This window comes from Podarcis tiliguerta (assembly GCF_965153285.1).
Source record: "Podarcis tiliguerta genome assembly, chromosome: 13".
Taxonomy (NCBI): Eukaryota; Metazoa; Chordata; class Lepidosauria; order Squamata; family Lacertidae; genus Podarcis; species Podarcis tiliguerta.
The window spans coordinates 32548936-32566487 of NC_139546.1; the positions used below are offsets into that span (position 1 = coordinate 32548936).

Consider the following 17552-nt stretch of genomic DNA (forward strand, 5'->3'; position numbering starts at 1 on the left):
GTTTGTTTGTTTGTTTGTTTGTTTTTAAAAAAGGGTAAAGGATACCTGGAAGGTGACTATGGGTTTGTGGTGCTCATCTCGCTTTCAGGCCAAGGGAGCTGGCATTTGTCCACAGACAGCTTTCCAGGTCAATTGGCCAGCATGACTAAACCGCTTCTGGAACAATGGAACACCATGATGGAAACCAGAGCGCACAGAGCGCTGCAGCAATACCTATTTATCTACTTGCACTGGTGTGCTTTCGAACTGCTAGGTTGGCAGGAGCTGGGTCAGAGCAACAGGAACTCACTCCATCGTGGGGATTCGAACCACCAACCTTCTGATCGGCAAGCCCAAGAGGCTCAGAGGTTTAGACCACAGCGCCACCCGGATCCCAACACACTGGTCAGCAATAGGCTTGATCAGTAACACAGATGAGAACACCATCATCAGCTACCTACCATATTTTTCTCTCTATAGGACGCACTTTTTCCCCTCCAAAAATAAAGGGGAAATGTGTGTGCGTCCTATGGAGTGAATGCAGGCTCCTGGGCTTCAGGGATAGCAACGCGAAGCCTCTGAAGTGCAGAGGGAGCGTTCCCTCCATGCTCTGGAGACTTTGCTTTACTTTAGCTGAAGCCGCCTGAAGCCTTCAGAGTGCAGCACGAGTTCCCGCTGCTCTTCGGAGGCATCAGGTTCCTTTCGCTGAAGCCCGGAGAGTCTTGCTCTCCCGGCTTCAGCAAAAGGAACCTGAAGCCTGTGGAGCGCAGCGGGAACTCGCGCTGCGCTCCGAAGGCAGCAGGTCGGGGAGCAGCAGGAAGGCTGCGTGCAGCCTTCGCGCAGCCTTCCCGCTGCTCCCCGGGGTTGGCAGCGAGGGAAGCTCAGCTTTCCCCACCGCCAGCCCACAAGTGAAAGGAACCACAGGCTATCTGGAGAGGGGTACTTACCGACCCCTCTCGCTCTCCAGATAGCCACCTGAAGCCTCCAGACACGGCGGGAGCTCCTGCTGCGCTCCGGAGGCTTCGGGTTCCTTTCGCTGAAAGGTAGGTGCCCCTTCAGCTAAGGCGCAGTGTCCCTTCAGCTAAGCAGGAGGATAAATGGAAGGGGCTTCGCTGAAGAGGCGCTGCGCAGAGGTTTTTTTTCTTATTCTCCCCCTCTAAAACAAGGTGCTTCCTATGGCCAGGTGCATCCTATAGAGCGAAAAACACGGTACCTCTCCCACCATTCTAACAGTGGACTTTGAGGTCCACCCATGTACCACCCCTATTGAATGGAGAGGTGGGTTAGAACATGTTAAGGTATAGCTGAAATGACACTGTGTGGGCACTTTCCCATGAAAACTGGAAGGAATACATGAACTCGTAGCTGCAGGGGGTGAAAACCAGACTGAACATTGTAGAGATGTCTTTGAAGACAGAGAGAGTTGACCTTATGGTGCATGCAGAAACCACTGTGATGAGTGGGAAGGAAGGATTCTGGCGCAAAGGCCACATAGCAGTCATGAGAAACAGGGAAATGGATATACAATAGAGTTAGAAACAGGGAAATGAAGACATTTGGAAGGAAGGAGGCAGGTTAGAAGCATCAAGCAGCATTTACCCAACAGGTTTCGTAACATTCCCAGCTGACAAACTCCCATATCTGGCAGCATTCCCAGTGTGAATACGCCCTCCTGGGGTGCCATATATAAGCACCCAAAGCTTGCACCACATAAATAGTAAAGTGTGCCTCAGATGCTCCTTCTTGAAAGAGTGCATTATTCTACCTCTGCTTACCTACAATCAATTTAAAAAGGCAGAAGCAGAAGCAGAAGCAGAAGCAGAAGCAGAAGCAGAAGAAGAAGAAGAAGAAGAAGAAGAAGAAGAAAGCTGTAGCAATATGGGGCATCAAGGACAAGTGCCAGGGGGTAAAAGAAGGTTACTGGGATTGACGGTACTGATGCTTCTGCAGGTGTTGATGGGTAAGTGGAATATTCTTCTGTATGAGTTAATATTCCTCACCACCAGTAGGGGGCACAATGGACCCTCCACCCCACATCACCACACAGTAATCTGGAGAAGATGATCAGCACCCCAGCAGGAGGCCCTACCACCAATGCCTGTCCTGGGGACCGACTTAAAAACTGTGTGATGGGTGGTGAATTGCATTGTGAAAGACTGTAAGAATGAGCCTCACTTGGCTTGTTGGCCCTTTGTATTCCACCCTGAAGAATGAGAGGACTTCCCCACATTGGATCAGCCTGGTCATTGGACAATAGGATATGCATTCCTAAATTTCTTTTAAACTTAATCAATTGAAATTAAGATATGCTTTGCTTGAGCTAAGTTTTCCAGAACAAAGCAAACCAAGTCAACTTTGCAAGAACTAGGCCACCATATACAAAGTCATAAATGGTTTAGGACCAGATTATCCAAAAGACAGTCTCTTTCTGTATGAGCCTGCCCAAGGGTTACAATTATCATCAAAGTTCATTTTTTCTCTCTCACCACCTAAAGAGACTTGGTTAATAGGAACATGAGACAGTCTTCTCTTTGGAAGGATCCTGGTTACGGCATTCACTCCCAAGAAAAGTTAGATTAGTCCCACCCAGATGATTTTTAGGTGGGCAGAAAAAAGGGCCTTACTTTATCTGAATTTCAGTGGGGTTTAATTACAAAATTGAAGTTTTTATTTCTGTATGTCTGCTTTTAAGCTTTACTTATAATGTTTTAGTTTGTTTGATGATTTTATTGGCTTAGGGTATTGTAAGCTGTTAGTGGCGGTATCTAGGGGTGTAAATGTTTACAATACATCTTGAAGTCAAGTTATCATTTGCCAAACCACAGCTGCCAGTTGGTGCTGATCGATGTGTGGCAAGCAGACTTTGCAAGACCTTAACTGCTTTAGTGAAAATTAGTCATCTTGAATCTGAGTTTCTAGAGGGCCCAGTTCCAAGGTCTTCCAAGGCTATATTTTCAACCAAAATAGGAGATGATTACATTAGAATTTTCCAAAAAAAAGAAGAAGATAGAACTAATGACAAGTGTAATCATCTGCTCATTCTTAAAGCACTTTATTTTGAAGTATTTTAAAAAATATATACATATACTTGTCAGTATATAGTCTGAAGGGCTGTAGCTCAGTGGTAGAGCATGTGTTTTGATTGCAAAATGCCCCAGGTTCTGACTTAGGATAAAGCAATTTCCTGTGTTGATATAAATTAATGTGATGATTAAATGCCTGTCTTGTCTTTTTTCACTTCATTCTCACCATGAACAGAGTAGAATGGACTTGAAAGTCAGGAAGATGAGGCATGTTTTGAGTATTTGGCTGGTTCCTTAAATGCATTGGCAGAATCAAGGAAGGCACATCTTAGCTGCAACAATTACACTGCCCAACACAGGCTAGTTCTGAATCCAAAACAACATGTTTAGTCATGGGGGATGAATGTATAGCTCTCAGCCACAATATTTACATTTAATATAACCATCTGGCAAGTCATTTCAAGATAATGGGCAGTATCCAACAAAACAGATCTGCAAGTCCAAGGATTTCTGCTTGTGCAACGTAACTTTCCCACCATTTTGAAAGGGTCAGAAGAGAGTGTGTTGGGGTTGCTGGATAACTATAATAAGGGGAGCATTTGGGAGCAGCACTAACAGACTGTCAAAGCAATTCCTTGGTGCCCCATCCCAGATGATCCAAAGCCAGCCTAGGCAGGGGTATGATAGTTCAGCAGCCTTCACAGTGTGACTGTAGATTCTAGTTCCAATACATTGATTTTGTTTTGACCCCTTTTTCTTTTCTTTTCAGATGCCAACCCAAGTTATGCAAGCAGAAGTGAGTACTATTTCTATATGCTTTTATTGTGCTTGAAGCCGATGAGTTTTTAATTAGGAAAATTATTCAATTGAAATGTTTAGAGATAAGGAATCCCTGTGGCGAAGGGTGGTCTTGGTCACAGAGCCCTCTGGATCATGGCTGCTATAACCCTATCAAATTAGAATAGCACTAGTGTCTTGCCTCACAAGGACCTGCACCCTAAAACTGCAATATCACCCTATAGATGAACATGAGACACAGGCTGCATACACGCCATACATTTAAAGCACATTTCCCACCCAAGAAACCTGAGAAGTGTAGTTAATTAAGGGTACTGGGAATTGTTGTTCTTACAAGGACGGATACTTTAAATGTATGGTGTACACATAGCCTGATTCTCTGAGTGCCATTCTTTATGCTGCCAGAATGTGACTGTCAAGTGGGTGATGTTGGCAAGTTTGGGGGAATCCCATGGTTTGCAGAAGTTTTATATATATGGAGGAACTGAAGGGCTGAAAAAAATATTATAATAAGGACTGGACATGCTCAGTGGCTACAGAATGGTATGTCCACTGTGGGTGGAAAACTTAGAGAAAAGAAGATGGAATGGAGTAGCCTGAAAAGGGGCATGGCAGGCTGGCTGGTTCCCTGAGCCACACCACAATCTACAGTGGCCAAGTAGATGCATTCGGGACCACAGAAGCATCCTGTGTTGCCTTGTCCCCTAGCAACTGGTGCACAGTTATACTAGTAAGCAACTGATATGCTGTATATACTGGTCTGCTGCATCAGAACACAGAACCTCTGTTTAACAATTATGCTTAATAGCCATTGAGAGACCTGTCCTGATAATGATATCTTCCTCAGTATGTGGAAAACAGGGAATCCTAAACCGGATCATAGGGGGGAAAGACTCGCAGGATGGAGAATGGCCTTGGCAGGTTAGCATAAGGTTGGATGGAGCGTACCACTGCGGAGGGTCCCTCATCACTGATCAGTGGGTCATCACAGCCTCACATTGTTTTAAACTGTAAGTATACCTTTCCAATCCCATCTATCCCTCAAGTATCACTGAAATTAGATTTCACACACATTTTACAAAGTCGGCTTTCAATGCTGAATGTTGAAATATTCATTTTTAAGGGCCTCTCTTCATGCTCACAGATTTCTCAGGACAATAATGTTTATCATAACTGGCCTAATTCAGTTGGTTGGGTTTTTTTTGTCTACATCGGCTTCAATGCGTCGATTTCAGCGAAAGCTGTGTGAAAATAGATGCAAGCAGGAAGCCAAGAATGAACGTTTAGATCATGGCTTGTTTGCAACAAAATGAAGAACTTAAGCTACATGGCCTGGTCAATGGCTTGTGCACAGCTGTAGACAGCACTGGTGGACAGCACTGAGTCCAAAAATGCCCACTGATTCCAGTACTATCTATAAGTTTCTAACTTGTGTTGGACCAGCCCAGTGCTTTACAGCAGGGATGGTGAACCAGACTGAGGGCCTCATACTCTCATGGACAATCTCCTGTGGTGGGACACATGTCAGCGGGGAGAGGAACAGAGGTAAAAGTATGCAAGGCAAAGGCTATGATTCTAACCATTATACACTAGGCTGCATTGCAGCCACACTGAAAATGGAGGCTTCTAAATGCATATAGAGGGACGCAGATGACGCTGGGGGTTAAACCACAGAGCCTAGGACTTGCCGATCAGAAGGTCGGCGGTTCGAATCCCCGTGACGGGGTGAGCTCCCGTTGCTCAGTCCCTGCTCCTGCCAACCTAGCAGTTTGAAAGCACGTCAAAGTGCAAGTAGATAAATAGGTACCGCTCCGGCGGGAAGGTAAATGGCATTTCCGTGCGCTGCTCTGGGTTGCCAGAAGCAGCTTAGTCATGCTGGCCACATGACCCGGAAGCTGTACGCCGGCTCTCTTGGCCAATAAAGCGAGATGAGCGCCACAACCCCAGAGTCGGCCACAACTGGACTGAATGGTTAGGGGTCCCTTTACCTTATATGCATATAGACACATCTCCCTGTTGCCCATCCAGGCAAGTGAGAGTTTCATGATTCACATTCCAGCCATGCAAAAGCACTGAAGGAAAGCCAGTGAAAGTAGCCCACCCCCACCCCCCACAAAGCCTGAAGTTTTACACCACCCTTTTACACATTGGTGGTGGGTTTTTTTTTTCTCCAAATCTCTAAACCCAACAGTAATTGAAGGGGTATTGAAGGAGCTTGCAACGAAAAGAACCGAAGTGCTACATCCTTCCACTGGAATCTGCCCATACTCCAAGATGTGTCTCGGACGCCCTTCACTGGGTGCCCCCACCCTCAGAACGTTGGTGGATGGTGACTGGTAAATGAAGCTTTTCAATGGTGGCTCCCTGGTTCTGGAATATGCCTCTCTGGGCTGCTTGCCTGCCAATGAGCTTGAAAAGCTTTCAGCACCAGGCTAAAACGTTCTTATTTAACTAGTTTTTGAATAGATTTCAGCTGATTTTTAAATTATTTTAAATCATTATTTTAAAATAACAGCGTTATTTTGAATGTTTACTTAATAGTTTTATTTATCTAGAGATAATCATAAAAGATCATCTAATAAAAATCAAATTGAACTTTTTAAAAATTGGGGGTGCAAACTAAAAATGGGAAATATTGGGATTTGTCTCACACCACCCCACTCCTTATCCTGTTCCATCCACATAACCCAAGGATAAGAATTCGCTGACATTCTCCCTGTCTCCTCAACCCTGTTGTGTCTCTGTAGGCTCAGCACACCTTCCAACTTCACAGTGATGCTTGGAGTACTGAAACTCTCCAGTCCTGGTCCCCATTCCATCACCACTGCTGTGAAACGCATCATCCTCAATCCTACATACGAGGGGGATGTGAAATCCGGAGACATTGCTCTGCTGCAGCTGGACAAGCCAGTGAATTTCTCTCAACGGATCGTCCCCATCTGTGTCCCTGATTCCGATGTCGTCTTCCCCCCAGGACACATGTGCTGGGTCACGGGTTGGGGAGATGTGCAAGGCAGAGGTAGGTTCAAAAGAGAGAGAGAATAATAATAATAATAATAATAATAATAATAATAATAATAATAATAATAATTTATTTATACCCCGCCCATCTAGCTAGGTTTCCCCAGCCACTCTGGGCGGCTTCCAACAAAACACTAAAATACAATAACCTATTAAACATTAAAAGCTTCCCTAAATAGGGCTGTCTTCAGATGTTTTCTAAAAGTTTGGTAGTTATTTTTCTCCTTGACATCTGGTGGGAGGGCGTTCCACAGGGTGGGTGCCACTACCGAGAAGGCCCTCTGCCTGGTTCCTTGTAACCTGGCTTCTCACAGGGAGGGAACCGCCAGAAGGCCCTCAGTGTCTGGGAAGAACGATGGAGGTGGAGACGCTCCTTCAGGTATACTGGACCGAGGCCGTTTAGCAGATCGATTCCCTCTGCTGAAACAAACTGGGGATAACTCCTATCAGCCACCCCAGCATGGCCAATGGTGAGGAAATTATAGGAACAGTAGTCCAAAACATCTGAAAGGTACCAGGTTGGAGAAGGCTGCATTAAAGGGGAATTTATTCTACAGACTGTAAGTGGTTTAACAGCCATTCCCTCTTTCTTGGGAGTCCTGGGAATTGTAATTCTGGGTGTGGGAGGAGTTAAGAATCTTTAACAGAGAATCATCACCCCTCAGCAAACTCCAATTCCCAAGATCCTTCTGGAAGAAGACCCGGCAGTTCTAGTGTTATGAAACCAATATATACTTTATGGTAGGGAGCGAGAGACCTTAGCTATGCACGCCTGAGTCTATAATGCTCCAGCTTCTCTCTCTCTCTCTCTCTCTCTCTCTCTCTCTCTCTCTCTCTCGCTCTGATTTCTCCGGTTAATCCCTAACAATAGCAGTTCACAGACACAAGGCAGCAGGACTAGTCTGGAGCTTGTAATTTTTGGCTACTGTGTCTCTAACAGTTTTGTGACAGGCAGAAGTCCTGCAAGTGAAGAAATCCAGCTGTAACAGCATCTGCAGGTCAGGAAATGCTATACTTGCTGGATTTCTGTTTATTTATACAGCTCTTAAAGGCAAATTAAGTTGTGCCCAGGGGTAGAGGCAAGGAGAGAAGTTGTCAAGCTATTTAAAAAGTTTGGTTGGTAGCTACCATTTTTTCCTCCTGAATGCCTGGTTCCCAGGGCAGTGGGGAGAGGAGCACACAATTATGGCTGCCATAACACAAGTGGGCTTTCATTTGTGCAGCATAGTGCAAAGGCTTCCCCAAAATAAGAGAAAGACAAAAAGGGAAACAAACTAGAGATAATTTCAGCTTAGTTCATAAGAGCATTCTATAATCAAAAAAATATTCTATATCACCTATAAAATGTTTGTAATTTTTATCATTGCTAGGTAGCAATGTGATTTTATGCAGTATTTGATACTATTGGTTTTTGTATTGTACCTATTTATCTTATATGTGAATGGCCTATGGCCCAAGCATTAATAAACTACCACTACTACCATTTTTTTATTATTGTTACTGTTACTACCACTATTGTGTAATGGGAATAGCAACTTACAAAAGATGAATTGTAAGATAATATAGATACAAAATAGAAATCCATTAGGGGGAAAGCCAGGGGAGGTAATCTCTACCCTAATGGTCTAGCTCCCAACAACAGAATATAAGTTCTCATTAAAAACAATGAACCAAATGGCACCTTAAACATAAACAATGCAATGAGTCTGTTCAGAAGAAAAAAATCATGTAGCTCAATGTGACTTATGCCCTGGCAAGTGTGTGAATAGGATTCCATCTTAGCACATCTATGGGGCCAGAAGCTTTCACATGCCTTCTTCATCAGATGCATGGTGTGGGACCCTCAAGGTGTGAATGGATAGATGATAGATGATAGATAGATATAGATAGATAGATAGATAGAGAGATAGATGATAGATAGATAGATAGATAGATAGATAGATAGATAGATGATAGATAGATAGATAGATGATAGATAGATAGATAGATAGATAGATAGATAGATAGATAGATAGATGATAGATGGTAGATGGTAGATGATAGATGATAGATGATAGATAGATAGATGATAGATAGATGATAGATAGATAGATGATGATAGATGATAGATAGATAGATATAGATAGATGATAGATAGATAGATAGATAGATAGATAGATAGATAGATAGATAGATGATAGATAGACAGATGATAGATAGATAGATGATAGATAGATAGATAGATAGATAGATGATAGATAGATGATTGATTGATTGATAGATAATGATGATGATGATAGATAGATAGATGATAGATAGATGATAGATAGATGATAGATAGATAGATAGATAGATAGATAGATAGATAGATAGATAGATAGATGATAGATAGATGATAGATAGATAGATAGATAGATAGATAGATAGATAGATAGATGATAGATAGATGATAGATAGATAGATAGATAGATAGATAGATAGATAGATAGATAATTGATTGATTGATAGATAGATAATGATGATGATGATAGATAGATAGATGATAGATGATAGATAGATAGATAGATAGATAGATAGATAGATGATAGATAGATAGATGATAGATAGATAGATGATAGATATAGATAGATAGATGATAGATAGATAGATAGATAGATAGATAGATAGATAGATGATATATAGATAGATAGATATAGATAGATGATAGATAGATAGATAGATAGATGATAGATAGATAGATAGATAAGATAGATAGATGATAGATAGATAGATAGATAGATATAGATAGATAGATAGATAGATGATAGAGTGTCAGAATGTCTTTAGAAAGCGAGGCCCGAAAGCTGAGCAATCTAAGAGACAGGTGTGCCACAATCGTATGCCAAGAAAAATGAAAATGAGATCCCATCAAAAGAGGAAAAAGAGTGGGTGTGACACGCTCCCAACTGGTGATGAATTGGCCAAGCAAGATGAATAATGTACATTAATGCCTAAACAGGGACAATTACCTTTTGTGGTGAGTGAGCCATTCCTAATCCCCTATTGAATCCAAAGTCTGTTAGTGTCAGGTCTGCAAATAAATTGCAGCTAACAAAGGAGTCTCTCTTTGAAATCTTTTGGTGATGTGTGACAACTTGTAAGCCAATTATACAAACAAAGATATATGTCTAGAACCTGTCACTCACATAATTTTAACCATAATTCCATTTTGTACTTGAATTTGTTAGTTTTATGAAATCCTCTAAAAAAATGGATTTATAAAGTGTATCTTCTCTCAAAATACATATTCAAGCGAATGTATATTTATATATATAGTCTTTTGAAACTTAAATCTGCAATCTGCATAGCTCTAAATTTCTGATAAATGCAGTTACCATTCTGTGACATGCAAAATCTGGTAGGTAGCAAAGACCTGATCCATGCGCAGGGATTTGCAAAGAATGCAGTCTGCAATCATTCCCAGTCTGTTCAAATAACTCCAGTGAGACAGAAATGAAATCCCTTTGGTTGCAGAGCATCACCATTTTAATGTTTCATTATACAATGGCACTGATTCTCTTATCTTGCTCCTGTTTCAGACAAACAGCGAACCTCTGATATACTCCAAAAGCTAGAGGTCCCCATAATCAGCACAAACACATGCAATGCCCTCTATCACGAAGACTCCGGAGAGCTCAAATTCACAAAGGACATTAAAAATGACATGATATGTGCTGGCTTTGCTGCTGGACATCGGGATGCCTGCCAGGTGAGACCCAGATCAGTTTTAGTCCATTATTAGTACATCCAGATCTTTGGTCCATCTAGTTCAATCTCGCCTACACTGAGAGGCAGCAGCTCACCAGTGTTTCAGATAAGACTCCCTCCCAGTCCTACCTGAATCTGCTAGACATTAAACTTGGGACCTTCCGAATGCAAAGCTGATGGTCTGTACTGAACTACTGAACTATTGCCCTTGCCAAAGCTCTTGGGCATCAGCTCCCCTCCCTGTGCCCAGGGGTAGAGGAAGGGGGATGCGGTGGGGGTGGGTCGCCCCCAGGTGAGGGGCGTGACCAAATTCCTAGCGGCACTCACTGTGGGGCCTGCAGCGCGCCCGAGCCACGGATCTCTCCTGTGAGTGACACGATGGCTTGGGCGCTCACAGGCTCCGTGCTGCCCCAAATGGTCCGCCCGCCGCCTCCGCCTCAGCTGTAGAGTGGCTGAATGGGAGGAGGCAGGCAGACTCCTTGGAGGCCCTGTGGAGCGTCCTGCCCTGGCTTGCCCTGCCCCGTGGGCGGCTGGCCCTGGCCCTCAGCTCAGGGCACGTGTGCCGCCCCAGGTGCCAATTGGCTTGCTCCGCCGCTGCCTGTGCCTGCATTTCCCATAATCCATTTGGGTTTTCTCTGCACAGGGTGATTCAGGAGGACCACTAGCCTGCCGAATGGGGGACTCCTGGCTCCTTGCAGGCGTGGTGAGCTGGGGAGAAGGGTGCGCACAGAAGAATCGCCCTGGCGTTTATGCCCGTGTCACATCCTATCAGTCGTGGATCCACAGCCTGATACCAGAGCTGACTTTCACCAGCGTGGAAACCAAGGGCCATGGGTCAACGGTGAACAACAGAAGCACCATCAATGGAGCACCAGTTGGAAGTTTTAGCTTCATCTCCATCATCATAGCCACTGTCGTTTTGCTACTATCTTCTGAGTAGACTATCTGGAAAAGGAGGGCAGGCTCTTTTTCCTGGGGAGACCTTTGTGCCGATCCTGCAGGCTTAGTTTGGAAGAGGATGGAGATCATCAGAACTGCCAGTAAGGCCATCAAGGAGACCTCTGGCTCTGCTGCTGTACGGTTTTAAGAAATGACTGTCTGCTAAAGCAGTCCTTCTTGGCCTTTCTGATACAAAAATTTATGGGCATTCAGAAATTAAGGGGATATCCCATCCCCATTACCATTTCTGAAATTTATTTTGCGTTTGTTCTTCATGGACTCAGTCCTCCACTCCAGGAACAAGTTTTGCTGCAGAGGATTGGAGCAGAAAGATTTAACACCTGGATATTTTTTTTTCTCAGCCACTGAGCATGCCCAGTGATAGCACTCAGTTGGCATCTTCAGCCATATCCATGCTAAAACATGTTGTGGCCCTGTTGGTCCTCCTTCAATCCAGGCTCAAACTTACAAAACAGCTATCCAGTGGCTGGGAAGCTGCTGGCTTAAACTGCCTATGGAGTGGTGCTCCATTGGGACAATGTGGGTAGTTACAATTGCGGTCCACTCACCACAGATCACACTACTCTTGCTGCCCTCCACTACTAAGCTTGTTGTGGGGTTAATTTCAGGGGGCCCATCAGAAAGCACTTTGCCTGGGGACCCCTCAAATCTGGAAGTGGCTCTGCTCTTGTGACTATCAGAGGCTTCTCTCCTTAAAATGTGAGGATATGCAGGCAGGATTCCAGTTCCCAAGAACGGTTCTTTTGATCCTCTTCTGCTGAACTAGGTGGGCCATTGGCCTAAGATAGCTGACTCTTCTTATGTTCATATCCATGCTCAGATCTGTCTTAAGCTCCAGGAAAAAGTCATAGGGTTGCTGTCATTTAGCCGGTCAGTGCAAGAAGTGGCTTTATACCAAGTCAGATCCATCTATCTCATTACTGGCTGGCTGGCAGCAGCTCTCCAGGGTTTCAGGTGGGACCATTCCCCATCCCTATCAATAAATTCCAGGTGTCCAACCAGGTAGCTTCTGCATGCATGTGTTGTATCTCACTCCCTCAGGGTTCATCACCTCTAGCAGCTAGCAAGCAGGCTGAAATCAGCAGGTGGGCCTTCCTCCTAGCATGCAATGGGCAGAATATCACCTATTGTTGATTTCAAAGAATCATAGATTGTAGAGCTTGAAGTGACCCTAAGGGTCATCTAGTCCAAATCATGCAATGAAGGAATCTCAACTAGAGAATCCATGACAGATGGATTCCAACCTCTGCTTAAAAACCTCCAAGCTTTCCTTAGTTGGAATCTCCTTTCTTGTAACCTTAAGCCATTGATCCATGCCCCGCCCTCCAGATCAGGAGAGAACAAGCTTGCTCCATCTTCTATGTGACAGCCCTTGAGATATTTAAAGATGGCTATCATATCTTCTCTCAGTCTCCTGTTTTCCAGGCTAAACATACCCAACTCCCTCAACTGTTCCTCATAAGGCTTGGTTTCCAGATCCTTGATCATCTTGATTGTCCTCCTCTGCACACGTTCTAGCTTGTCAATATCCTTCTTAAATTTTGGCAGTCAGAACTGGACACAGTATTCCAGTTGTGGTCTGATCAAGGCAGAACAGAGTGGTACAATTACCTCCCTTGATCTGGACACTACACTTCTGTTGATGCAGCCCAGAATAGCATTAGCTTCTTTTGCCGCTGCATCACATGGTTGTCTCATGTCAACCATGTGATGCAGCAGCAAAAAAAACAACAACTAATGACTCATGTCAACCATGTGATTTCTGCCTGTCATGCAGCTACTAAAGCAGGGATGGGCAACCTTTTGCTGTTGCAGGTTGCATTCCCTTGGGGTAATCTTTCAAAGCCTTCAGGCTCAGAGTCAAAGGGGTGCAGGGAATCAGAGCCAAACATAGATGGGACTACACACACTCTAGGTTTATCCACACTTACCTTTTCCTCTGCTCTTTCCAGGCACAGTCTGCGATTTAAAACTGAGCACCATTTTTATGCTCCTGAGCTTTCCCTGTGAAAACCCACTCTTTAAAGCTCAATCAGAGCAAGCGTCAATCCACAGAAAACCCGAATTGATGTTTGCTCTCATTCAGCTTTAAGGGGTGGGTTTTCATGGGGGAAAGCCTGGTAGGCAAGAAATGCTTGAACACAGGGTGTTGTATAGAGCAGACCTCTTCCTGGAAAGAGCAGGGAATATGGAGAGGAGGAAAGGTTGCCTCTTATCTCTCCCGTGGCTGTGATCCAATTTAGGGGGGCTCCGCCGTTGCTGTAACATTGAGAACCACAGAACTGGACAGATCTCTTAACAACATGTGCAGTTTGACCCTCGGTGTCTTAAAAGAGGGGGGTGGATAGTCAAAAGCCGAAAATTGTTTCCTCCTCTGGGAATTATACTGCCTAAAGATATAGCAGAGGAGGAAAGCTAGCCTCACACTCAGGATAAACCGGTTCTTTCTTGCTATTGAATAAAAAGTCTGTTACGACATACAACCACATCATACCTTTAAAACACTCTTATACCAGTCATTGAGAATCCTAGGAACTGTAGTTTCTTAAGGGTGCTGGGAACTGTAGGTCTGTGGGCTCAGAACCCTTAATAAACTACAGTTCCCAGGATTCTTTGGGGGGAGCCATGATGACTGTTAAAGGGATAGAAGAGTGCTTCAAATATATGATGTGGATGTTCGGGGGGGGGGGCACAAGATTCTTATGTTATTATTATTTATTGAATTTATATACCGCCCTATACCCAAGGGCCTTTTCTTCCTTTCAACAACATATATATCAGATACACCAAACCTACCATTCGCTACCTCTGTTCATGGGGTTTTGCTATTCTCACCAATGCAAAATCTCAGCTGCTATAGACATTCTGGCCTGGTTTATTTCATGACATGAAGTTGACTTACTAGCATGGTGCCAAGTGTATATATTTATGACTTTATTTATTGTTTGTACTGTGTATCATGTGACATATTTTTGTAACACGCACGTAACTCCATGGTGAAATCCTCTTCCCCACCCATCATGTGAGTAAAGGAGCCCCGTCTGGTATGTGGGCTCCCGCATTTCCTTGTCTATCTCTTTCCTTCCCTTCACAATAAACTCTTTGAACCTTGACACCTGGATTGAGAAATACTTCTCTCTGACCTGAGGTGACTCTTAAATTGAGAGGAATTTGAGCAATGTTGCTCTGCAAGCCTTTATTAGGCGATAGTATCAAATGCGGGGGGGGGGGGAGGTTAGGAGAGAAATAGTCTTGTGACACCCTCTTAGGAAATGTTATAAATATATTATTCTGCTCTTGAATACGCAAAGCAGCCATTCACCTCTATCACCAGATTCTTGACACCCCGTATGCAAGTATTTGTGTGAAAGAGTGTACACTTGCTAATGTGTACAGCAGGGGTCAGCAACCTTTTTCAGCTGTGAGCCCGTCCACTGTCCCTCAGACCTTGTGGGGGGCCAGACTATATTTTGAAGGAAAAAAATATGAACGAATTCCTATGCCCCACAAATAACCCAGAGATGTATTTTAAATAAAAGGACACATTCTACTCATGTAAAAACATGCTGATTCCTGAACTTTCTGCCGGCCAGATTGAGAAGGCAATTGGGCTGCATCTGGCCCTTGGGCCTTAGGTTGCCTACCCCTGGTGTACAGCTTAACTATTTCCATCAGGCTATGTCAGTGGGAGAAATGGGAAGTAGGACTTAGGGCTTGTTCATACTTCCACTCATCCCGTGTCGAGAAAGCACAGGTATGAGCGGTTTTCCCTTTGACCCACACTTTCTAGGTAGCAGTTTTCCCCTTATCCTGCTCCTTTCCCAGGGGAAACCCACTCTCTCTAGTGCTAAATTGGAGCAAACGTCTATCTGGAGAAAACTCAAATGGCTGTTTGCTCCAATAGGGCACCCTCTCCCTCTACTGCCATCCAGTGGTAGCCTTTCCATCAGGCTGCCTCAGTGGGAGAAATGAGAAGCAGGCCTCATTCCAGCAGTTTTGCTGGAAGACCAACTCCATCACGCACCTCCTTCCCCTGAACTATTCCTATGCCATCTGGTCATTAGATGAGCTGTTATTTAGGAATTGGCACCTGGGTTTGCTTTTTCCTCTCTTCCCTCCCTGTCCCTTTTCCCTTGTATGTCTTTTAAAAAAGGGGGGGTGTAAGCCTGTAGACAGGAACTGTCTTGTTCTAATGGGTGGTATATAAACCACTCAAGAGAGCCTTTTTGGCTGAAGAGCTTACTACAAAAGCTCTAAAGAAATAAAGGTACACAGACAGTACACTAACTGAGTGATACATGCAAATAACCTACAAGTGCACAGTTCCATGAACTGACAAACGCAGGAAAGGAAAGGGTTAAGTTAGCCCTTCAGGCCACATGGCCCCTTGTCCAGCAGCCTCCACTTCTTCCTTCTTCTCAAACAGGAAAACTTGCACAACAACTTTAGATTTACGAGCACACATACTGGGAGACATCTCACATCCCTCAGGCAATGCCTAGTTTGGGAGGCGGGCAAGGAGGTGCTTCCAAGAGACAATTCTCAGTACCTGAGCCAAACTACAGTTTTCAGGGAAGCCCCCCTCAAATGATATCAAACCAATATTTGTAGTGTAACAATACTCTCTGTGGAATGGAAATAAAAATACATTTGGCCTGTGATCAAATCCACTGCAAAAACTCCCTCTTTCACTTGTAGATTTCAGAGTTGGGGGCTGGGATGTGGAAGTTGTTGTTGCTGCTGCTGCTGCAGAAGCAGCAGGGCGGGTTACAACAATTAAAACACAATATTTAAAAATAGCTTAAAACAACTTACAATCACAGAATTAAGGTGTGTCCTAAAAACGTACAAAGGCGGTGTCAAAAGGCAGGTGTGTTTTCAGTTACAACCAGAACTCCAACAAATTGGGAAGAATGGTTGGAAACAATAAAGTGCCATGAGTCAGCTGTCAACCACTAGACATCTGTACTACCCATTGAGCAACAAACATCTTTTGCCATGTGTTTCAGTGGGAAAGCAGCAATGCCTCTGCAATTGTGGGGAAATCACCTTTTACAATATTGTGCATTTGGGGGTGATGTGAACAGTTACGTTTAAAATGCTAAGTATCCATTGGTGGCCGGTGGTTGCTTAGGGCTTATCCACACTTCCTCTTTCCCCCCACCCCCAGGGAAAACTGCTCTTTAGTGCTTCATCAGAGCAAACCGGGAATTCGGGTTTTCTCCAGATGACATTTGCTCCAATTTAGCACTAAAGAGTGGGTTTTCCTTTATTGGCTTGAAGTCCTTGGTCACTCATTGGATGGGGAAAGTAGTCAGGTGATGAGAGAGAATTATGTGCCACTCAAATCTGGTTGAATCGCAGTGGGGCTGGAACATAAATAGGCTAGTTTTAACACTTCACAAAGAATCATTGTCTGAGACTGAGTTTGCCCTCCAGAAGTTGAAACACTGGCTTAAGCCAAAGATTAGCAGAGAGGCCTCTGAAGCTGACCAAAGAGAGAAGTGCCTGAATGCCTGGTTCATAGGAAACCAGCAGAAGTCCTATCTGCCTGGCAGTGGTGGGAAGAGAGACTAACTGGCATATAAATTTAATAGGAACTATGCATTACAATAGGGACGCGGGTGGCGCTGTGGGTTAAAGCCTCAGTGCCTAGGGCTTGCCGATCGAAAGGTCGGCAGTTCGAATCCCCGCGGCGGGGTGCGCTCCCGCTGTTCGGTCCCAGCGCCTGCCAACCTAGCAGTTCGAAAGCACCCCTGGGTGCAAGTAGATAAATAGGGACCGCTTACTAGCGGGAAGGTAAACGGCGTTTCCGTGTGCGGCTCTGGCTCGCCAGAGCAGCGATGTCATGCTGGCCACGTGACCCGGAAGTGTCTTCGGACAGCGCTGGCCCTTGGCCTCTTTGAGTGAGATGGGCGCACAACCCTAGAGTCTGTCAAGACTGGCCCGTACGGGCAGGGGTACCTTTACCTTTTTTATGCATTACAAATTACTCATAAGTAACTTTCTGTATTTGAAAGCAGCTGCCATTTGTAACAGTAGTAC

At 44.4% G+C, this 17552-nt stretch overlaps 1 protein-coding gene across 1 annotated transcript; it reads left to right on the plus strand.

Annotated features, from left to right (window-relative positions):
• The first annotated feature begins 1574 nt into the window (after positions 1-1574).
• LOC310663480 (serine protease 27-like) lies at positions 1575-12766 on the plus strand. The gene is made up of 6 exons (XM_083411346.1): positions 1575-1939; positions 3772-3798; positions 4648-4810; positions 6548-6819; positions 10379-10548; positions 11191-12766. Exons 1-6 carry the CDS (start codon positions 1858-1860, stop codon positions 11485-11487), a joined length of 1011 nt encoding a protein of 336 aa, XP_083267472.1. The 5' UTR covers positions 1575-1857; the 3' UTR covers positions 11488-12766.
• Positions 12767-17552: the final 4786 nt, after the last annotated feature.